Consider the following 25,177-nt stretch of genomic DNA (forward strand, 5'->3'; position numbering starts at 1 on the left):
ATGTTTACTTGGGTCTAGGTGGCTATGGACCAAGCAGGACACAGGAAAACTTCTGGCTTCTATGTACCTATGGAGTAGTAGGAGGTTTAGACTCTGTGCTTTGGGTTGCCTATGTGAAGCTATTTCTTGTCTGGGAAACAAAGCTACCACAGCATATTTTTTGATACTATGATCAATCCAGGACTCTGTAAATTGGAGGTCATAACCCCAGGGTCACATAACTGAAGTGTGGTCATGAATAATTTGTCAACAATAAAAGGCTTATGAATACATGGTGACTAAAATGTCACTCAGAATCGAATACATAATGAACCCAAGTGCTGGTGGCAGTACTGGCCTGTGTTGTACAGAATGACTTTATAGCAGTGTTGGTTCTGAGCACATTTTCCCACTTGGCACCATGAATACAATCAGGCCAACACTGCCAATGAGTGTTGCCTGAGAGGCCTGCCTTGGATCTGAGAAGTGAGACAGAAAACTTCTGGTTTTAGAGAAACATAATCATTTAGTTACGTAAAACAAAGACTTTCTACATTCTCCTATCATAACTGCCCAACATGTAAATTAGTACATATTTATATTGAATTGTGTTGGAATACTTGATGTTAGGAATTTCTATTTCAGTTACTAACTTGAACTGCACAAAAAAAAATTATTGAATAAATTCTGGCTCCAGATTAGGAATACAATATGCCATTATGTACTACATATTTATACAAAGCAGCATTTTCAGTGTTGATTATAAGATCAAATTATCAATCAGCTCTGAAAAAAGGTTGATACTCTATGTTCTGCAATACCAATTACTCAGCTGAGATTTAATTATGTAAGTATAATGCACATCTATCTTAGTAGTATAAAGTTTGTTTTCACCTTTTATATTTAAAAGTATATGTGTAACAAAGAAGTATTTTAAAACAATTTCTTAAGCCAAGTGTGGTGGCACACACCTTTAATCCCTGCACTCAGGAGGCAGAGGCAGGTGGATCTCTGTTTGTTCAAGGCCAGCCTAGTCTACAGAGCAAGTTCCAAGACAGTCAGGGCTACACAGAAAAAAACCTGTCTCAAAATACCAAAACAGAAATGGTTTTCTTTATTATTTATTTTCAGTAAGTGTTTGATTTGTATAGCTATTTTATATACCTATGTATCAGGGACATGGACAAAATGGGATTACCAATAGAAAACATTTAGGAAGCCCTACACTAATGCACTATGAAATAAAAGTTGACCTTGATTCTGAGAGAAGTTTATAATCTCCATTTGAAAGATATTCAGCCTTTTTATGTATGGCTTTAACAGTAATGTCAGCATCTTGGTGGGTATAGATAATACTTGGTTCAGTTTCTTTCAGCAATGCCAATGACAGCAAGCCTGCAGCAGTAGGTACTGACTTTCTTAAAGGCTGTCCTGTAAAAGCCCTCTGTCCTCCCCCAGAATATAGAACATCACTGCATCCTCTGAGGCAAGAATTATCAGATAAGCTCCTTAAATTAGAAAACTTTGAGAGTCACCAGGGGAGTATCCGGCCCATGCTAATGAAGCCATCCAGGTTCCCCTGTAATCAAGATGCTAATGACATGAAGTTCAGACTCTGACTTGAGTTCTTCCCTCGATTCTGCCAATTGCTGGCCAAGCTTTGCAGAAACTCAGTGGAGGCTGGTCACTTGAAACTCCATTACAGCCTCATTTAAAAAGTATTTTATTAGAATACATTTAAAGATTGACCAGAGAGTGGAGGCAAGTGGATTAGATTAGTTGTTGGGAGTGGCATGATACTGTTGCCTTATGCGGTGCATGTCACTTACCATAATCCATACCAAATTCATTATTCTCTGGTTTATATTTTATTGTGTCTTCTCCTCTCAACCACCCACAATATGTGTCATGCAGAACTAAGACAGTAAAGGGAGTTTAGCTTGTCTTTGTCAGAATCAACGGTGCTTAAAAAATACCTAGCACACAGTGGACTTACACTGAGCGGTCCTGAAATCATTAATAAAGGCCAAGATCTCTCTGAAGATAACATGAGATATATGTTAAAAATGGTCCTAATATTCAAAGCAATAAAATAATGTGTCTGAAGCTTCTGTATAATTAAACTGTCATTTCTTTCAGAGTAAAGCATTTATGTTACTTTTATAATGAAATGTATTTTATAAATTGGGAATATATTTAGTCAACTTTATTCTAAAAAAATGAGAATATAATTAAATGGGTAAATGGTAAAGATCTGTTTTCCATTTAAATTTTGCAATAATTTTTATTCAGAAGCATAAATGATTTTACATGTCACTACACATCTAAAATTGAGTATAAATTATACATCATGTGTTGCTGAGCTGGAAATGACTTTTTATAACAACTAACCAAACCTGAAAAATTCATATGAAGCCCTGGATACAGTAATATAGGACCAGAGATGAAAAGGACCATCCAAAGTGTACAGATGGCAGAGACAAGGTGGCCTTAACCTTTAGAGAACTGATTCCATGTCACATTGCCTTTTATTTTCCATTCAGTTCGGCTTCAAAGACCATCCTAGAAATATATTTTTTCTGGCCTGCCAGAGTAATTCCTATGAGATTGTGAGTTCACTCAACAACTCCGAGAATGCAGTCCTTCATATTTCATTAATTCTGCCTTAGACCATAATATGAAAATATGTGGTGTGCTTATGACGATGATTAGTATACTGGAATATCACAGAATAGACATATGTAATGAAATAACTTCCTCAGAGTAAACACCTGAGAAGTGAAAACAAATTCCCCCAATACAATAAATGTCAGTGGATTCTGCTGCACTCATCCTCCACTGACCTGGCAGAGGTGCGAATCGTGCATGAAAAGAAGCTTCTAGAATCTTGCTCAACGTGAAAAGCTACACAGGCTGAAACTAGGCAGACTTTCTCTCCTACCGCTACTGCAACTGTCCTCAACCACTACTATGCTATAGAGGAAGGAGATGTACACCCCACAGGCACACTGAAGATTGGGTGAAGTGATGTTGGTAGAGTGTTGGGGCCATGGCGACATTGGGTAAGTCATAGTTAAGGTGCTGGTTGGTAGGAGGCCAGTTCTTCAAAGCTGAGAAAAAGGCTCAGTCCCAGTGAATAAATAACACACTAAGACAAACAACAAATTATACATGGAAAGGGAAATAGTCCACAGTTGGTTAATTGACCCACTTATCCGCTTCAAATTTCCTGGAGGAGGAAGGAACATAGCTGAAGGAAGTATGAATAGCTCTCGTCATGTCTATGACATTCCTGATAGCTGGTGATGTATGCACGCCATGTGCGTGTGCGTGTGTAAATAATTCATATATATTTTATTCCTGTATACAATTTTCTTCAATAAAATAATTCTACTTTTGTTTATAAAACACAAATTAACATACCATTGCTACAGACATAGGCTGGAACCTACCATGTCCTAGAGTGTTTTAAAAAAGAAATAATTTGTTATCGTATGTTTCCTACCTATCTATACCAATAACAAGTTTCTCAGAATGCATCTCACACCTGATCAAGAAGTGCAGTAAAGCCCAGAGGACTTAAATGACTTGCAGAAAGGCACGCAGCCAATCTTTGGCAGAGTAAGGACTAACCCAAAGTTCTTTCCATGTTAATCGATCAAGGTTTTTCTTTAAAGGTGTTTTCTTTTTTTTTTTTTTTTTTTTTTTTTTTTTTTTTTTGGTTTTTCGAGACAGGGTTTCTCTGTGTAGCTTTGCGCCTTTCCTGGAACTCACTTGGTAGTCCAGGCTGGCCTCGAACTCACAGAGATCCGCCTGGCTCTGCCTCCCGAGTGCTGGGATTAAAGGCGTGCGCCACCACCGCCCGGCTTAAAGGTGTTTTCTAATGTTTAAATTATATAAAACTTTTATCTTGTGTGTGTTGATGTCATGATGCACATGTAGGGGTCAAAGGACAACTTACAAAGCTTGTTCCCTCCTCATTGCAGGTCCTGAGGACTGAACTCAGGTCATCAGGCACAGTGGTTCTTCCCCTCTCAGCCATCTCGCTGGCCCTCAATCAAGATCTTAATGCTCCATATATCTGTTCTTTGAGGCTGGATTAGATATTTCAGCTGTGCCACTGAAACCTAAGGATTCCATAATATTTCCTTTTTTCCTCATGTTCATGAAATGCCTATTAATACTTAATGTGATATGGACCTCTGGAAAATACATCTGTAATTTTATTCAATGCATGTTTTTGAGTGCCAAGTGGGCTTTTGGTATAATAAAAAAAAATACTAGCTTTCATGTCTATTAAGAAACATAAGCAAGCATAGATTAAGATTATATTAAAAGATTCACTTTAAAAGATAGAATTTTGAATAAGGAAAAGAAGAGAAGGAAAATCTGACAAGAAAGTATGCTATGAGGAATGTGTGGAGAGACATGAAAATCATGAGTTGTTATATTTTAACTCACTGTCATTAACAACTGTCACTTAATGAGGGACTGAGAACTGAGAGCCACTTCTAAACATGCCTAGGCATGTCAGTGAAATGGCTGTCAGCTGTTTTATCTTCCCATGGAGCTTCTGTATCAATTATACAATGTCATATTTAGCCATCAGGACAGCCGGTTTCAGATCTGAACAAGCATGGATGAAAGGCAGATCCTTTCTATTACCCTAGGAACCACACCTGCCAAAACTGTGATGTTTTTCCCTAAATATCCATTTTTCTCTATGTAATAGTATTTTTCCTGATGAACTGTCTTTCATAATATTTGAATTTTTAGTTGCTCTGTTTTATGAAAATGCAACTATATTCAACAAGCTTTCATCTATCTGTACATACTGAGTGTTGCACAGAATGAAGGTCACTTATGAACATCAAGGTAGCAAATTCCTTGTGTTTATTCTTCTTTGTAAACTTGAATGTGAGCTAGTAAGGCTTCCAGTTTTTAAAAAGTTGTCATTTTGATTATTGTGTACAGTTTCCAAGAGTATATATTTGCACAAACTATTCACTGCCTTCACAATATGGGCAGTGTCACCGTCCATAAAATACTTCCTTTCCTGCCTAAGAGAGAAGTGTTTTGGCCGGAATAAAGCCAGAAAGTGAAGTCTCCAAAGCTGTCCTTGACAGTGCTGGTCCAGTGACCCAGTTTGGGTCTGGAATGCCCCCACATCCCATGTTGTACAGTTGTCAGCTGTGGGATTCCCAGGAGGGAGTGGCATCTTTAAGGAGGTGGGAGTCCAAAGAAAGGAAGTTAAGTCACTGAGAACACAGCACCACAGGACCAAGGCCCCACCTTGTCTCTCGCTTCACATCCTCACTGCCTTGAAGTGATCAGGCGCTGCTACCACACAATCCCAATGATATTTATTCAGCCACCACAGGCCCGGTGCAACAGGGCCAGATGACTGTGTACTGAAAACTGGAACGGTGAACCAAAATAAGCATTCTGTCCCTTTGAGTTCATTGTCTCAGGTGTCTCCTCTCAGCAGCCAGCTGACTAACCCAAAGCTGCACAGGGACAGAGTGGAAGTCTGCTTGGTTTGTCGTACGGGTGGTTTTGGTTGGGTTTCAGTTCCCCCAAGAGCCCATCAATGGGGAAAGGTTTGTGAAAAGCTGAGACTATTCTCGGAGAGCGTTCCACATTTCATTAGATCTGGTGAACACTTACTTTCAATTGCCTTAATTTTGTTTTCCCACGGGACACAAGCAGCTTTGAAGTTCTCAAAGTCTCGGAGGAATTTTGCCCATTTCTGAAAACAAAGCCAAACACCAGTAAGGTACTGTCTCCTGTGTTTCTGGATGTTTATTCTCCCGTTTCCCCCAAATCCCAAGACAATGGCTTTGAGGGAGCTCTCTAGCCCCCAATACTGCTGTGTCTACGAAGGAAAACCAGCAGGACCCCCTTCCTTCTCTATTTCTCAGCACTCCCACATAACTTAATTTTAAAAAGTGTTAGATAGGCTTGAGCAAGGACAAGGACAGCCTGAGCAACACAGGCACACACCAATTCAAAAGCAAACAGAACACACACACACATACACATACACACATACACACATATACACAGAGAGAGAGAGAAAGAGGGGAAATATACTGAACACTTGGAAAGACCTGTCTATTCTACTAGACAACAGTAAAATAGAAATTTCATTATTAGGTGACTGATATAAATTATGCGTTGAATATTCAGTGCATGAGGAACCAATGGACTTATGAATAATATTTCATATCTTCCTTGAAAGACCTCTAGTCTCGTAAAGTAGATTGTAAGAACACAGGTCATTTTAATTCATGATTTTCCCTTACATGGGACACTTCATTTTGATAAAAGAGAATAGTCAACTGAATAGAAAGAGATGGTAGCACAGAAAAATGACTTCATCTTTCAAAAGGTCTTCCTTCTACTTTACTCCATAGTGTTGGGTTGGCCATGGTCAAGAGGACTGAGGAGAAGTGGGAATGAGGCAGTTAACCTTCCATGTGTCTTCTTTATGACAGGACAATGTGAGAGCTAAGTAGACACAACAGTCTAAATCTGAAGGCAAAAGATTACTCAAAACTAGAAAGGGTGTCTGCAGTAGAATATGTGAATATATAAATTGTGACATCTTCCTATAATACATAATGCAATACTAGTAAGCATGAGCTGTAACCACCCCCCCCCCCAAACAGGAGCAGAATTGAATCTGATGACCCCAATCATGTAATAAAGAAGTCAGAAACAAAGCTCAGTCACACACAGTATGACTGAACTCATATAAAAAAAATAAAAGGCAGGTAAAGCTAACTACCTGCGTGTGTGCTTTAGAATGAAGATCTTCACACTCTCCTTGCAAACCTCTCTTTCCATAGCATACACCTAGCTACAGTTTTTACAGCATAAAACCTATGGACCTACTTCACTGTGAGAAACTTGATAGAGAGGTTCGGTATTGTGTGTGGCCCACAGTAAGTGCATAAAAAAGTAAGTTACTTTTCTATATTTCTCTAAAATCTGCATTTGTATGAATCTATCATATTTTTGTTCTCTTTGTTACAGTGTCTAGTTGATGTTCTTAACTGAAAAAGAACAGGGGTTGGGGAGGAAATGCTTATGATCGTTTAACTTACAGACATTTGGGAAAAGAAGCCTTGACCAGAACCCCTGTAACCTTCAGAAAATGAAAATGGAATGGGTACACAGTCTTTTACATCTGGAAGTGGTAAAATCAAGTTAGTCTCTTGGTATAAATAAGTGTTTGCAACTATTGAAAAATTTTTCAGTCTCTCCTAAAAGGTAATCTTCAATCCCACCCCAAATTTTAATCCAACAGATACACCACACATACACTGTATGAGTCTTTGCTGTATGCATGCACACAGTTAACGTTGGTTTCACCCCCTCAGAACAGACACAGTGTTCTCTCTCTCAGGGTCACTGTGACACTGACCAGACTGAATTATGAAAATGCTTACCTTGGCCATCATCATCTTAAATGCAAACCACTTCTTTCCTTTTCCTTTCCCGAGAGCCCCTTCATTTTCACTCACAAATTTCTTGGCTTCCCTGAAGAAAGAGAATAAGAGGTAGGCAAACATGTGTTGACATACAGGTAGGAGACATTTACTTTGGTTAGATCTTTTTTCTTCTAGGCTCTCCATACCCTCAGCAACTGAACCAAAGTTGTAGTTTATAACCTAGAGACTTAAAGTTTTTTTTTAACACAAATGTTGAGTACATTGAACATATTTTCCTGTTCCTTCTGTCCCAGGTTGCACCCATCCTCATGTATACCCTCTCTGCATACCTACACTTGTCACTTCTGCTTTCAAATATGCATACCTAATTTTAGCTATCTTTGGAAAAAATCTATAGCCCAGAGGCATTTAGTGCATATTTTTTCAATTCTGGCCAGGAAAAGTAAGATATATTCAGTCTCACTTATTAATCACCTAGGGTCATTGAAAAGTGGGGGATTTGTGCCAAATGTGAAGATAGAGAACCTTCCTTCTCATTTCCAACACATATAAAATTAAACCTGAAGTTTATGTCAGGTTCTGGCAACCAGAATTTTTATTTTGAGGGTTTTTTTTTAATTCCTTTTTAAAAAAAGAAAGGAGGAAAAAGAAAATAAGAAAGAGTTGAGGACAAACTGACCTGGTATTTAATTTCATGACAGCAGTTATGGCTTACAGCACAAAAGTCACACTCCAAAACAGATGGAGTTGAAGAAGAGGATGAAAGGGACGAGTTTGCGTTTCAAATTCAGAAAAGGATTTAAATTTAAACTTCAACATGACTCCCAGATAGTAGTATATTTTTAGTACTCACATCAGGGTCCATTAAGAAGCACACTAAGTTATCAAAAAAAATGTATAATGTGACCATATTAAGTACATGTGGTTTTTATTATTGTTGTTGGATACTGAATGTTTGCCCCTCCCCATTCCAACCTGTGAGTATAATTCTGGTGTGACATCACATGGAATGGTCACTTCAGGAGCTACAGTCCTGCACTGCTGAACAACAAGGTTGGGTCCTAACGGGGACACATTTTGCATCTGTCCAAATGTCATAAAGTGAATACAAACCCATATGCTGAAAATGCCACAAGGCAATGTCATTTTATGGGATACCACAATATCTGAAGACATCAACTGAAATATCACACAGAAAATAACTAATTAGGCTTTGAAAGGAGAAGCTTAGATGTTAGAAGGGATTGCTGTCTAACCATCAGAATTAGCTAACCTCTGTCCACCATCTGAGGATGGGAGAAGTTGGTAAGAACACAACCAGTAGCTATCTGCAACTGGAATGATGTTAGCATACTGACTATGGATATCCAGCGAACAGAACAGTGAGAAATAAATGTTTGCAGCTCTTGCCACCCAGTCTAATTTGTTCTATCAGCCCTACCTGGCTAACTTCGTCATTTTGTCATTGTCATTCAATGAAAAGAACTTTAAAATTTGAGAACATGTGATCTAGTGAGAGGGACAATTCAAGCAGATCGGGGTTCTGCAGGTGCAATGGTCAGTTGGGTGGCCCCTAAAACTGTGGTTTGCAGATGAGACCCTTCACACTTGACCATGAACTTACTACCACATGGAGTAAGTCTTTTAAGATGAAAATTAGAGAGGATTTTTGTATAAGATGTCCCTTAGTAGCCATGCTAAGCATAGACTCTTATAAAACATAGTGAACAAAATTACCAAATACCAACTACCTGATCTGAGATGGGAATGGACCTTCCTTACACACCTGTGGGCAAATACCACCTATAGTCTAGCATACAAACACAAGCACCATCGTGAAGTCTCTTCAGTCAACAACCAACTCCCAATGACATTCCTGAAGAGCAGGCCACCCCTACCCTTACCCCATGGTCTTGATCTTGACAATGGAAGGTGCTCAATAAAATGTTATAAAGCTGACTGCAAAATTGTATCTAATGATTGCATTTCCCATACTCACAAATGTTAAGGATACTTATTTCTAGGTCTTAGATTGTGTCCTTCATAATTATATTTCTCTGAGATTTAACTGGCAATATCCTAGAAATGGAGTAGAGTTTTGGGCTAGCTTTATCAAATACTCTGATATTTGGCATGACCTCTGGGTTTGGATGGCTGATTGAAAAATAATTTCTAAAGCATTTGAAACACCTTAAAATATTTAATAAAAGAGTATAAAATATTATAAACTGAGATCTCATGACTCACTCTCAGACCCATGCAACAAAGATAGCATCATATTCAAATACCATTTGTTGTACAAATTTTAAGACTAGAAAAATGGCAGCAGCTATCATACACTTTATAAAATGCTGAACCAAAGGCTCTAAAATACAGACAAGGTACCTCTAGTCCTAAGCAGCCTCTTAGGACTGACTGGCCTGACTCCACAACCTTGTCCATGCTTATGATGGATTCTGTGCCCATGCTCATGAGCCCTGCATTCAGATATAAATGTATCTCCTCAGGACTTCCACTTGACTGCTCAGGGTCTGGCACAAGGTCCCTGTTACTATGGAGCTTTTAACAGGTCAGGATTTCCCAACCAACAATATCTCAACAATCCCTTTACTCCTAGAGATACGGATGTTGGCAGTATTGAAGCCAATTCTACCATAATGCTTATTTCTAAACACTGAAATTTGTTCTAATGTGATTGATATGCCATGGACTGACTTGAACAAAACACGAATTTTGGCCTTGCTTGTTTATAATTTTATTCATGAAAAACACTGGGTGAGTATAAGAAAGCATATTCATCAATGCCAAGAAGCATGGCAAATACCCAGAATGCACACAGCACATCCCATTGCCTCTCTTGCCAATACTAGAAAAGTCACACCCACTCAGGGTCAAGGTGACCCTCCCTCACACTGCACAACTCCCAAGCAGCAACCATTTTAAAAATCACTTCCATAGCAAGTCTGAAGTCCTTCTCAAAGGAGCCTGCCATGTGTAATGCAGCATTCATATATTTCTTAACCATTAAACTGTGTTGAATGCCAATGACATTTTTCTCAAATTTTATTTATTTTTTAATGTGTCACCAGAAATGTATCTGAATAATTGTGTTCCATCTATGGGTTCCCTATAAAACTCATGGTGTTTATTGTTCAAGTCCATATACTACAGTGAGCTTATGGAGAACTGATATCTTGTATTTCAGCAGAACTGACTATTATTCAATTATTTGGCATCAAGAATTTCTGAATCTAAAACACCAAATATATGTAGGAATTATTATACCATTGTGTATTATAATAAACACATATAGAAAATGAAAAATTCTGGGTAGTAAAATCAGAATTTGTAACAAAACAACCACTTTATAGGCATACTGTACTGCCAATTATATTGGTAAACCATCCTGTGCTCTTTAAGCTTATTGAAATGGAACTTTGGAAGCAAGGAGGCCCTTCCTTGTCTCCTCCAAAACCTCTTGTCCTAGTCCTAGGGCTGGTCCCTGGCTCTATAATGGGGGGAAAAAAACAAACAAAACCCACCAAGAGTGAAGGGCATTAAGACATTGCATCCTCAGGAATAACTAAAAGGTTAACTTTCTAACAGAGATTTCGTTTATCTCTACTGTGGAAATGCCTTCTGTGAGAAAAGGAAGCCCAGAGCTCATCCATGGAGAGATAGTTCAATCTGGAACTCTCCCCGATTTCTTCAGCTTCCCCAGTAGATTCCTGCTGGATGTCTGTAAGCCCCTGAGTTGATGATGTTACGTTGGTGTCCTCTCCATCAGGCTGCTCTAGTCTTCTCTGCTGGGTATTGCCTGGCTGTCTGTTGCTTCTCTCTGCTAGTATTGGTTCATTTACTTTTGCATTCTGGGTGCTTAAACTCATTCATTTGGAAACAAAAGTTCAGGTATCACAGATCATTCTCTGAACTATAAAGAACATAAATTCAACACTGTAGGTACTTCATATTTATTATGACCCACATTCTGTTTACCCTGTATTTAGAATACTCTCTACATGAATATACAGTTAGCATGTGTTTGTATCTGAGCATTTAGAAGTATAAGAAATAGCTAATCTACTCTCTATTTGAGCCAAGGTTTTTGATTGTGTGAGCAGATAATTATGCTAATTTTATAAATTGATGAACATTAAATCAGTAAAACTTAAGAGAGAAGGAAGTCAGTATTACAACCAAATTATAATCATCACAAAATTAATTCCAAATTCATTTAATAATATGGAACCATATTTGTGTGACATTAATAAAGATTTTTATTAGTTATTAAAGATACATTTTTGTTCAAATATTAGAAAGTTTTTTATTGCTTCTTTCATTAGTTACTGGTAGTTTTATTGACCCCAAGTATATTATTTTGTCTTTCAGTAGCCATCTGTTGTTCTTTGAATGGGAAATGTCCCTGAAGCTCATGGATTTAAGGACTTGGTCTGTAGCTGGTGGTGCTGTTTGATGAGGTTGTGGAACCTTTAGAAGGTGTACCCTTAGTGCAGGAAGTCTGACACTGGGGGAAGGCGCTGAGGTTTTTATAGCCTGGCCCAACCTCCTGTTTCTCTGTTTTCTGTGTGTAGAGGAAGATGTGATCAGCCAGTTTCCCGTTCCTGCTATCATACTTTCCCTGCCTGTTGCCATGACTTCTCCAGCATGATGTGCTCTGTTCCTCTGGAACCAGAAGTCAAAATAAATCCTTTCTTCTTTCAGTAGCTTTTACCAGGATATTGTATCATCACAAAGGAAGAGTAACTGGCACAGACATTGTCCTACTCAACTCAATATCTATATCCTGTCTGGTTTTCAGAGAAAGTCCAGACTACTGGACATCACATAATCTAACCTGAGTTCCTCTTTTTCCTAATGCCCTGCTCCCTCTCTGTTCTCTAACACACACATAAACACACACACACACACACACACACATACACACACACACACCACAAGAAGAGAGAAGATCCCAGAACAGCCACCACAGCTACCCTCTAGCTCCTAATGGGCAAAATAGCTATTAGACATAATTTACCAGAAATCTTGGGAGTACTTTTTAAATAAAGCCAGAAGCCAAAGAGTGAGCTGAGAATAACTGCTTATAAGGAAGAACTTCTTTGCCTTCCCCTCAAATCTGATACCTGCATGATAAAAAGAAGCATCATTGTTACTTACGGGCCCAGAAGAGGGCATGTGATCAGAGCACACAGATCAGGGACATAGTGAGACAGCTTTCTTTAACATTGTGTTTATGGCTGACCTTTGTCATGAACTGGTACAACTCCAGGGTGAATAAAACAAGTACTCACCAATCATGTCCTCCCTGATAACAGATTTCTTAACCAAAAACAACATCTTGCACTGTGTGCAGTTAGATACAAAGCACAAAAGGAAAATTTACAAACATGGAAACACAGTGTCCCTCAGAGTAAGGTGCCTGCCTGGGTAGATACCAGAATGCCGAGAAAATCGTCATTAGAAAACCAAACATCAATAAAACATCTTTATCTTTTTTCCCATCATGAAGCCACTTTCCTATCTGTGTGCACTTCTCTGAATTATTCAAAGAAGCTTTACTACATGGTTAAAATGAAATTTTCCTTAACATGTAAACCTTGAGATCTGCTGGTTGTAAGTCACCCAAATGTCTAACTGAAAGATGTGTGCCCACCCCCTGCATTGCGTTCAACAAATGCTATCTACCAAGACTGTAATCTGGTCTCTGGGTCTCAGAGCCCTGGTACAGTGTGCACTGCACTCTGGACTGTAACCCCAGACGTGGGGATGAATAATTGAGTATGGTCTATTTAATGACAATAATACCTAGCCTCATCATTCATTTATCAACCCCTTGTGATAGTAATTAGAATAGTAAGGTTTCAAGGGCTTTCAAGAATGCTTTCACAGTTACCTGAAAGAGCACACTTTGGCCTAATTTACAAAACAGATAATTTACCTCCAGTATATGATACAGCCCTGAGGACACAGAAGAGTCAGGACATGCTATTCTGCCTTTGACACATTCCCATCCCTGAAACATGTTCCGTTTGGGTTAAGTTGACTTTTCTTTCCTCTTGTTTCCAGTTTGATGGCTTGGTGAAGCAACCAATTTCTTGCTCAAATAAATGAGAGACATTTTGAAACCGGTGCTTAGGCTAAGTATGATAAAAAATTTTGTTCATGAATACTTCCCAGTGGAGGAATCAGAAGAATTGAAGGTCTTTTGATAATAAGTACTGACATTTCAAAACTAATTAACAAAATTATTTATAAAACTCAGACTTTTCTGAAATATTGCTGAGTAATGAAGCAGAATTACAGAAGCAAGAAGTTGCTTTCATGCACCAAGATGGAAAATAAAGACCATAGACTTCCTAGATAACATGTATATATTGCATATAAATATATATAAATATAATCATATATATAATTTAAATTATTCTAAGACTTGAAGTAATGAATCAATTCACATGTTATTTTAAAGGGGATTCTAATGACATTAATAAAGATATTTGAAGTGTTCAGTAGCATCCTCTACAAAGTGAAAGCGACAATGGAGGCACTTTGGAGGGTTTTCATAGTTCCCAAGGCAATACAAGATGCTTAGCTTAGCTCAAAACAACTAGCATATGTGCTAAAAAATAGTAACTATGGTTAACAACACTTTACTAACAGGGCAGACTCTCACTCTAATTGCCTAGTACATAATACAACACACTGCATACAGTGAACTTCATCACTTTTAGCTGAATAAATTCACATTAGTGAATCAAATTGCGGTTTCTGGATGCCTGCACCAATCAAATTGCGGTTTCTGGATGCCTGCACCTCAGCATCACAGTAGGTTCTTTAGCAGTTCCCATGTCTCTGCAACTCCAGATCATGTAAGTCACATTCTCTAGGAATGAGATGCAGGTCAGTGTTTTTTCAGTGTCCCAAACAATTCAGATATGCAAGTTAGAGACAATATCTGGTATTGAATCAAACATCATTGGCTGAAACTACATTTAAGAGGTTTTCATATGGGAGACTAATTTTCAGAGTTGAGCTGAAAAGCTTCTGTATATATGTAATTGTTTTGATGTGCCCTTGGGAAAGCAATACTCAGTCTATTCTGAGTCTTTGTGAATAAAGGTATTTTCATATCCTTGACTCACTATCTCATACCTTTTAGGAGAGACCATATAACTGACCATCTGGTAGCTTGAAGCAAAAACAGAAAGAAATACAAAAATTAATATGCGTTCATATGTCTAAGCGTGTATAGCTGGCTTATTCTAGTATACTTTTAGATATATACCATTTCCCATTTAAAATCTATGTGTTTCAGACTATCGTGGTGAGAGATGAAAGAGACGGGAGTGGAGACTGCACTCAATAGCAAAGAAGCTTCCTGCCTTGCAGACAGCTGGAGAACTGGTCCTAGTTCCCATGGTAGCCTTTAACTCCAGTTCCGGGCATCCTATGACCTCTTCTGGCTTCACTGGGCACCTGCACACACGTGCCTGGTTTTGGTTGTTGTTTGTTTTTCTTCTCTCACTCGCAACATAAAATAACAAACTTTTTTTAAGATTAGTATATAAAAGAATGGCTGAGAAACTGTACGGACGCGGACATCCTAAGAAATGGAGCATATTCAGGGCAGGTTAGGATTCAGATAAAGCTCAGAGCCTGCACCACAAAGCCCCATGTTATGCAAACAGAAGAGGTGAGAGGCCATCCTTTGCTTGAGGATTTTTTTTACCTCCACTCACTAGCCTCCTCCTGTTCTCAGTTCTCTTTCTTAATAAACTGTCTCTATTCCTACTTACAACCCTGGCTCCCTGGTGCAGCCTTTGTCCCAGGATTCAGGAGTCTGGAATTCTGTGCCCTCTGAACTCGGGCCCATGGCCTGGAACTAAGCATGTTTTACTTCTTCTTTCTCTTCATCTCTTCTTGGAATGTTGATCAAAAGCCCTAATATGCTTTCTCCCTCTTGCTCACCCTTTCCCTCCTCCTCCGGCCATACATCTGCTTGTTGACCTCTATTGCCGAACACACCTCTCTCTGACCCTAGCCAGAAGGGCCTGACTCCCTTCCTCTCCTCTGTCTCTCTGCCCCAACAGCTGCCGGGCTTCACACCTCATTTGGTACATACATTTTCTCTGAATCTCTAACGATATTGCCCTCAAGCATCCTTCTTAGTTCATTCTTAAATCCTTATATAAATGACTAAGAACCCCAAAGGGAGCCCCCACTCCCCAGTAGAACCATGATCCTTTAATTTTTGATTAGCAACATTTCAGTGGTCTTCCACTGTACAGGACTATCCTCCCAGTGTCCGGCTGCCACCTTCAGGAGTTCTGTTGGGTCTCCTTGCGAAGACACAGTGCAGCTGGGCCTATTGGCCATCCTTTCTAGGAATGTAAGGGGGTGGTGGTAGGGGACCCTACCAGGGTGTCCAGCCACCACTCACAACCAGTTGTATGGATTATGCCCTCATTGAATGTGGCCTTGGGGTTTGGAGGAAGCAGAGAGAGGAGAGAGATTGCAGGTAGGAAGGGCAGGGGCTCCACCTTGGCAACTACAGGGGAGCCTCTACCCCTGCTGGGTTTCTATGGAAAGGAGTGCTCGCACCCCTGTAAGGAACCCCTCACCTGTGCTCTGTGAGGAAATCTAATAAACTCATTAGGTCCTCGGAGTGAACTTTAGTGAAATTGTGCCCCTGCTCATCCTTGGGACCTTAGGAAGAAAGAAGCACTGCTTTTGTCTTCCCAGGGAAAAGGAATTTTAGCAACACCTGAATATAAAAAGGTTTTAAAGGAATTGTTTCCCTACCAATAATAAAACTCATGGAAATGTGGTACAAACAGAGCTTAGGGTAATCAGATTTTTATCGGATTCAAAGTTGCTATAATGGAAATTCTTCAGAATTAAGATAGATGTCTTTGCTCCCTGAGTATATCCATTACTTGTCTGTCAACTTGACACACTTTAGGGTCACCTAGAAAGAGGAAACCTCAGTTGAGAAAATGCCTCCATCAGACTGGCCTGTAGAACCCACTGTGGGCAGTGCCAACCCTGGGCTGGTAGTCCTGGGTTGTATTAAAAAAAAAAAAAAAAAAAAAAAAAAACAAGCTGAGCAAGCCATGGAGAACAAGCCAGTAAGGGGAACCCTCCATGGTTTCTGTTTCAGTTTCTGTCTCCAGACGCACTAAGCTCCTGGCATGCCTTCCCTCAGTGATGGACTGCAACCTGGGAGTTGTAAGATGAAATAAACCCTTTCCTCCTGGAGTTGCTTTTGATCCATGGTTTTTATAACACTAAAAGGATGCAAACTAAGACATCGACTCTCTAAAACAATGCTGATTTTCAGGACTGGCTTTCAGGTCAAAGGAAAATGCAAGTTTTATTTGTACCCTGAAGGCCAGCCAAGCATCTCGAGCAACTGGAGATGAAGTAAAACAATAAAAACAGAAGTGGGGTTTGGTTTAATATTTTAAATATTAGAAGATAATCTTCCTACTGGCAATTAAGTCTTCCTAATTCCACTCTGTGCCTAATGACGATTCAATTTATACCTTCCAAAGAATTCTTTGAGTTACAGTAGCAGGAAACAGAAGAACACATGTTCTTCGCCTGGAGCTAATAGCCTGTCCTGGGTTTCAAATATTGACTGGCATTCCTCTGTAGAAAAACAACAGATAACTGTCAAGACTACTACTGTCAGCCAGAGGAACTGAAAGATAACAGAATACAGTGGCTCAAAATATGTCACTTATGTGTATGCCATATTATGCAAAAGTGTTGCAAAATACACCAGAAATAGAGCATAAGGACAATTTTGAGCTGAAGCATAAAGGGTAAGTTTTCTGTGTCCTCATTTGGCTAAAAGCAGGGGAGATAGCTAAAGATGTTTCCCCCCCTTCCCTACCTTTTTTCAGCTCAGAAGGGTCATGTGTAAATTTTACTGTCTGGACCATATCTTCCATTGGATCATTACAGTAGTTGATTTCCACAGTTTGCTACTCTGTAGTCAAAGTCCTTTTTCCTAGCCCTGACTTCTTCAGACATGTGTCCTGTGGTTAAGATTCTAAGTACACGCTGGAACCACTCCTTGAGTTATTCATCACTCATTGGTCATCTGTGCAAGCTCCGTGCCCACAGCAATAAACTTTGTTTTTCTCATGTTAATGTGTTTTTTGTTAGTTTAACTTACAGAGTCCAAGCCAACAAACCTAACAATAGAAAGAAAAGCATGGGTTATTTTCTCCTGTCTCTGCAGCACAATACAATACAAACCAGATTGTTGACATTAATATGGACAAATTCCATAGTGTTGGTTTTATAAACATCTCTCTCTATATTTTTGCTGAGTGGTATAAGGGGGTTTTATGTCTATTTGCCACTGCTGTTCAGGTCTTTTGTTTTAATGAGTCCTTTGTGGAGCAGAAAAACAACATTACATGCTCAAGGCTAGGGAGTATGGGGTTGTGGAGTATTGGATCAACCCCTGAGGCATCTGGAGATTCCTCAGCCAGTTATCATGGATCCGGTGCTCGAAAAGAAATGAGGCTTGGTGAGAACGTGATCTTAATGCTACAAATGAATCTTGAGAATCTGAAATTCTCAAGATGAAGGCAGTAAACTTAAGGCATTATTGCAGCACTCTCATCAGCAAAGACTTTGCTAAGGGGTAGTATTTGCATTCCCCTTCACAGTGAAAAAGTTGTTCCCAGCAGCAGGCATGTAACACTGACACAGACACTGTTCATCCCACTAGGCTAAAATGAGATCACTACCACAATCTTTTAGCTAAATTTGAAGCAAGCTTTATTAAGTACTGGCCAGGACATTGGGCACTGGCCAGGTCCATACCCATGATTCCCAGAGTATGGCCCTGAATTACATTAAACATGGGCTTATAAAGGCAAAATCCAACAAGGCTGCGTACTTCCCACATTAGTCGAATCGGGGCAAGCATACATCCTGAAATAAATCCTGCCTATGTACCTCCTACCTACTTGTGATCAAGCACATCCTGTGCTATCTTCCATGAACAACAGCCTCCAGTTTTCCAGGAAGTTATCTGTCCTTGGGCAGGTGGGGCTTACAGGTCAGGGTCATTGTTTTATAGATCTCTTAAACACAGCAATTTAAATTTCAAACATAACTTTAGCCATCACAATACTTGTATAACTACAAAGAAAATCCACTCAAATTCTAGTCAAGACATTTATTCTATTCCTTGTAAGTGTGAGTGAGTATGTGTATGTCTTGTGTATGAGTGTGTGTGTATGTCTATGTATGTGGGGGGGGGTAGAGTGGAGTGGTGTGGTGTGTGTGTGTGTGTGTGTGTGTGTGCAGCATTCAGTGCAGTTAGGAGGCATCAACTGGGACCTGAACTGAGACCTTCAAGCAAAGCAGCAAGTGCTCTTAGCAGCAGCATCACTCCAGCCCCTGATTTTCTTTCTCTCACTGTTTCATCTGCTCTTTGATTTAACCATCATTTCTACAGTGTGTTAAGTGTTTGAAAAATCCTTTTAAAACCTGGAGAATTCTTTCTGTATCTTAAACTATACTAAGAAGACTGAGACATAGGCCTATAAGGACATAGGCAAGGACAGTGGGGGCTTTAAAGCTGTGGGGCATGCAGTAGACACTGCAGATAAGAACTGAACTAGAAAGCATGAACTAGAAAGAAAGAATCTGAGTAGGAAGCAAAAGGCATTCTAGGCATCAGTTTGCAGGATTTCTCTAACAGAGGTTATATTTCCACCATGAGTGACCCATATCTATAATCTTAGATTAGTATTCGCATATTAACACTCAACTCTCTGCAAGACCATGTACATTGCTTGGAAAAGAGAATTTACTGATTTTGTTTCAGGTATGTGTTTTCTAATTAAGCATTTTTTCATGAATTCTGAATACTGTAAAACAAAAGATTTCTCAGGATGCTGCCTGTGCCTAAGAAGCATTCTGCATGGAAAGACTGAAAAGTACTGCACCACAATACCTATGTGTTCTTATGATTATTTTTTAAAACATTTGTAAGAGTTATGGCTTTCTTTTTCCAAACTCTGCACTGATATCTGGGACTATTGGGTCTAAATTGTTCCGACAGAATTTTCCATTATCTGTTAGAACTGTGTGTTCTGTAGTTTGGTTCATGAGTGGGCAAGCAATTTAAAATGATATTTTTCAAAATCATGGTAGTCCAGTCCTTTCTGCAAGTAATCAGGACTGCCTGGTGAGTCTGATTGTTCACAACGTGACAAACTCAGAATGGAGGGCCATCTCTGAACTAGAATCAAAGCTTAGATAAGGTCATCCAAAGAGCACATGAATCCTACATGGGCTGGTCTTTTTGATGAATTGACTGAGAATCTCACTATTTCACTGTGTTCTATTGGTGAAATTATTAAGGCCATTCCACATAGTTAAAAGGGAGGTTTATTTAGTGGCATAACTTATAAGTGAAGGGATAGGTGGGTTGCAGGGTCTGGGAAAGGTGTGTCGCAGTCCGGCGATGTTCTCTGGAGAACTCTGCTCGGTCTACCTCCAGCATCCAGGGTCCACGCACCAAGAAAGCCTGTGCATCTGGATCTCAGGTCTTCAGGGTCCTCTCTTGGCCCAGCCTTATAGGTGTGACAGTTACCGAAGCCTCAATGGGGGTTGGAACTTCCAGATCAAGGTTGGAATGACTACCCACTACAGTGTTCTTTCGTGGCTTCCCCTCTAAATTATCCTGACCCCTATGACCAAGTGCTTGTCATGAAATATAGCAACACTGTGGGCAAAACTATAAAAATCAATTGATATGAGTCATAAATCATCATGTGACTATCACAGTGACTATATGCATATATTTTATATGTGTAATATATCAAAGTATATATGTAAATCTATGCATATATATAATGACACTATCAATACAACTATTTGAAAGCAGTGATTCATTTTATTTAAAAATTTCTAATTCTTGTAACTAAAGGAGGGAATCTTAAACATGTTATTTTAGGAATATACAATTATTCCCATTTTTCACTCTCACCTCAACTTGTTATGATATTCTAAAAATGTTCTCCAAATGTGTATTTTAGTATGTATATCTTAATAAAGCATAACTAGTATATCATCCAGTGACAACAAACGTTTTAAACACCCCCCAAAACAGTATGACACTTGTCATTGCTTCATCATTTCCCTAAAAATAGCCTCAAAAAAGGCCTTAGTTCTTCTCTTATTATAGACTAGATTATATCTACAATGTATGCCTTACCTGAGTTCAGTATAAGAGTTTCCAAAAACAGCAAAAACTCATTTTTCTAATTATTTGCACTTGTACTTATCAGGACATTTGCTTTCTTTCTACTGCTAATGTATTAGATCAAATATATTCAAAGTCATTCCTAGATAATCTTAAGTGTTAACTAATGCATCTTGTTTTATCACCTTTCAAATTAACATTATATTTTTAGTCTACTAAAAGTTGCAAAAACTAGCTGTTACTTACATCTAAACTGCTGTAGAGTGTAAGTCCAGTTATTTGAGTTTTGTCAAAACTTGTGGTAAGGTAGGGAGCTCTTGAATACTGAGAAAACTGATTCAGTATATTTTATCATGCAGCAAACACTGGCAGATAAGGCTGTAGGAAATAGGCAGTGCTGAGTGCAATTACGATTGCAGGTATAGTTCAGTGGCAGAACACATGCTTAGCATGCACAGTCCCTGGATATCATCCATAGGAGCAAAACCACATGACAGCAACCACACTTTTATTTATCTGGAAGAAAACCTTAGAGTTTTCTTATCCATAGCATTTATTATTTATTACCATTAAATGCTACTACATAAAATCCCTGCTTCTTTGAAGTTCATAGTTCATTTTTAAATATGGATAAAATAATAAGCTTTTTTTCAACTTTGGATAAGTAAATGTGGCAATTATTGAGTAAAGTTTATTATGAACAATTTGGGGAAATATCCTTGAACACTGGCATAATATAGAGTCATTTGTCCATGACTCGTATCTTTCCAGTATCCATTGGGGAAGAAAGTTTTGGCTGATTTAACTAGCCCACATGAATGAGATTTCAAAGTGGGTACAAAAGCAATAATCACCTGCACCATTTTCCCAAAAAACAGGAGCAGTAGCCCTGGACCACCTGAGAACCCTTCCCATTCAAAGCAAGGATAAGAACACCTGCAAGACTCTATGGTCAAATGGTGCAGTGGAGCTATGGAAGGTGAATCCTGAAGCAGACAAAGGCTCTGAGACAGACAAAAATCTATTGATCATGCATTTCAAAGTTCATCTTAGCAAAGAAAATTTTATAAAATATTTAAATGCCAAGGGGAAAGAGGATCAGATTTTGTTGTTGTTATTATTCCTTTTAATAACTTCTAAGTGAGAATTTCAAAGTATTTGATAAGAATTAGTAAAAATTAACCACAACAATTTGTTAGGCACTCACAATTGCACCAATAAAAAGAAATTGTTAAATATTCGCAAGTGAATTACCTATCAATAGGCTGAATCCTAATACAGGAAGTTAGCAAGTCCATTTTTCTTGCTTTAATGTAGTTTGTGAGGTTCATGCTTGTTACTGATTGGGAAGACACATTCTGATGCCACAGTGGTGAGACGGGCCATTGACACCATAATAAGAGATTTCTGATATTAGCCTGGAACTAATTTCTCTCAATAAAATGTTTTCTTCTTTGATTTTTATAAAGAATGAAAATAGAGAAAATGAAGCCAACTGGAGAAAAACAAATTATCCACAATAAGCAATTTGAGAGAAAAATTCTAGAATACAAAATGAAAGCATTTATAAGGGTGTTAAATGAACATAAAGACGTTAACCACACCAAAAAAAACACAAGGAATCCTAGATGAGCAAATATAAAGAGATGAAACACACACACACACACACACACACACACACACAAATAACAGGAATCAACAAACACTGCTCAATAACATCTCTCAATATCCAAAAAAAACAGACTAACAGAATAGATGAGAAAACAGGATCCATTCTTCTGCTGCAACCAAGAAATATACCTTAAAATCAAAGACAGACATATTCCGGGTAAAACAATGAAAAAGGATATTTCAAGAACATGGACCAAAGAAACAAGCTGATGCAGCCATTTTAATATATGACAAAATAACAAAACTAATCAGAAGAGATAGGGAAAGGTACTACATACACATCAAAGGAAAAATCCAACAAGAGGACATTACAATTCAGTTCTTAACATCTCTGCACCAAAGACAAGGGCAGCCAAGCTTGTTTAAAAAATACAAAACCAAAAACAAGCACACGTATACTCACACACACACACACACACACACACACACACACACTACTACTACTACTACTATAACTACTACTACTACTATAACTACTACTACTACTACTACCACTACTACTACTACTACTACTATTTCGACTACTATTCCAGCTTAAATCACATATTGGCCCTCACGCACTGATAGTAGGAGACTACAATACCCTACTTTCACCAATAGACAGGTAATCCAGACAAAAACTAAACAGAGAAATGCTGGAGCTAATTGACATTGTAAACAAAATGGACCTAAGAGATATTTACAGAGTATTTCACACAAACACAAAAGAATATACTTTTTTCTCAGCACCTCATGGAAGTTTTTCCAAAATTGACCACATAGTTGGACACAAAGCAAGTCTCAACAGATACAAGAAAATTGAAATAACACCATGCATCCTATCTGACCACCACACATTAAAACTGGATAGCAACAACAGTTTACAAACTCATAAAAACAGTACAAATCATGACTGAATGAAAAATTCATTAAGACAGAAATTAACAAAGAAATAAGACTTTCAGCCGGGCGGTGGTGGCGCACGCCTTTAATCCCAGCACTCGGGAGGCAGAGCCAGGTGGATCTCTGTGAGTTCGAGGCCAGCCTGGGCTACCAAGTGAGTTCCAGGAAAGGCACAAAGCTACACAGAGAAACCCTGTCTCGAAAAAAACCAAAAAAAAAAAAAAAAAAAGAAATAAGACTTTCTAGAATTGAATGAACATGAATGTAAATATATCCCAAATGTATAGAACACAATGAAGGCAGTTCTAGGAGCTGTTAGTAACTACATTAAAAAAAATGAAGCAAAAAAAATTAACCCAGGAAGAGGCAGGCAGATCTCTAGTTTGAGGTCAGCCTGGTCTACAGACTGAGTTTCAAGACAGGAACTACACAAACAAACCCTATCTCACTTGAAAAAAAAATATGGTGAGATCTCATATGAATAACTTAACAACACACCTGAAAGCTCTAGAAGTACAAGAAGAAATTACACCTAAAAGGAGTAGACAACAAGAAATAATTAAACTTTGGGTTAAAATTAAATAATAGAAACAAAGAGAGCAAAAAAATCAATGAAACCAAGAGTTGGTTCATTGAGAAAAATCAATAAGTTTAAGGAACGCTTATCCAAATTAACTAAAGTCAGAGAGAGAATATCCAAATTAACAGAATTAGAGATGAAAAGGGGAACATAACAACAGACACTAAAAAAAAAATCCAGAGAATCATAAGGACATACTTTAAAAACCTGTACTCCACCAAATAGTTAAATCTGAAAGATATAAATAATTTTCTCAATACATACTTACCAAGGTAAATCAAGAACAGATAGACAATTTAAACAGACCTATAACCCTTACTTAAATGAAAGCTATTATTAAAAGTCAACCAACCACAAAAAGCCGAAGGCCAGATGGTTTTAGGAAAGCATTCTCCCAGACTATCAAGGAAGAGTTAACGCCAATATACCTCAAATTATTTCACAAAATAGAAACAGAAGGAACATTGCCCAAATCATTTTATAAGGCCACAGTTACCCTCATACCAAACCACATAACCCAACAAAGATAATTACAGACCAATTCTCCTTATGAAAATACATGCAAATATTCTTTGCAAGTATAAAATACTTGCAAAACAAATCTAAGAATACGTGAAAAAGATTATTCACCATGATCAAGTAGGCTTCCTCCCAGAGATGTAGAGATGGTTCAATAAACATGAAACAATAAATATAATCCATCATATAAATAAGCTGAAAGGCAAAATCAACACTAGCATCTCCTTTGAGACAGAAAAGGCCTTTGATCCAATTACCCTTCATCATGAAAGGCTTGGAAAGATTAGGGAGACAAGGGATGACCTGAACGTTATATAGGCAATTTACAGCAACCCTATAGCCAACATCAACTTAAATAGAGAAAAATTCAAAGCAATTTCACTAAAATCAGGAACAAGACAGGTTGTCCACTCTCTCCATACCTATTCACTATAGTAGTTGAAGTCTTAGCTAGAGTATTAACACAACTGTTGAGATCAAGGGGTTGCAAATTGGAATGGAAGAAGTAAAAATATCTTTATTTGCAAATATGACAGTATACATTAGTGGCCCTAAATATTCCACCAGGAAACTTGTACCGCTGATAAACACTTTCATCAAAATAGCTGAATACAAAGCAAACTCAAAAAAGTTAGTAGCACTCCTATATACATATAAATGACTTAGAAAGAAATCAGGGAACCAACACCTTTCACAATGGACTCAAATAATATATTTTGGGATAACTCTACCGAAGCAAGTGAAAACTTGCATGAGAAAAACTTTAAGACATTGAAGAAAATATCTGAAGCTGGAGAGATATCCCATATTCATAGATTGGTAGGATTGATGTAG

At 38.3% G+C, this 25,177-nt stretch overlaps 1 protein-coding gene across 1 annotated transcript in view; it reads right to left on the reverse strand.

The window, feature by feature from the left end:
* Tmc1 (transmembrane channel like 1) overlaps window positions 1–25,177 on the reverse strand; it is a 122,563-nt gene that overhangs the window by 73,202 nt on the left and 24,184 nt on the right. The window contains exons 4-5 of the mRNA XM_006985409.4: window positions 7,434–7,524; window positions 5,647–5,728 (exon numbers count right to left, since the gene is read on the reverse strand). Coding sequence (XP_006985471.2) covers window positions 5,647–5,728; window positions 7,434–7,524 — 173 coding nt within the window. The remainder of the gene's footprint in view (window positions 1–5,646; window positions 5,729–7,433; window positions 7,525–25,177) is intronic.

This window comes from Peromyscus maniculatus, chromosome 1 (assembly GCF_049852395.1).
Source record: "Peromyscus maniculatus bairdii isolate BWxNUB_F1_BW_parent chromosome 1, HU_Pman_BW_mat_3.1, whole genome shotgun sequence".
Classification (NCBI taxonomy): domain Eukaryota; kingdom Metazoa; phylum Chordata; class Mammalia; order Rodentia; family Cricetidae; genus Peromyscus; species Peromyscus maniculatus.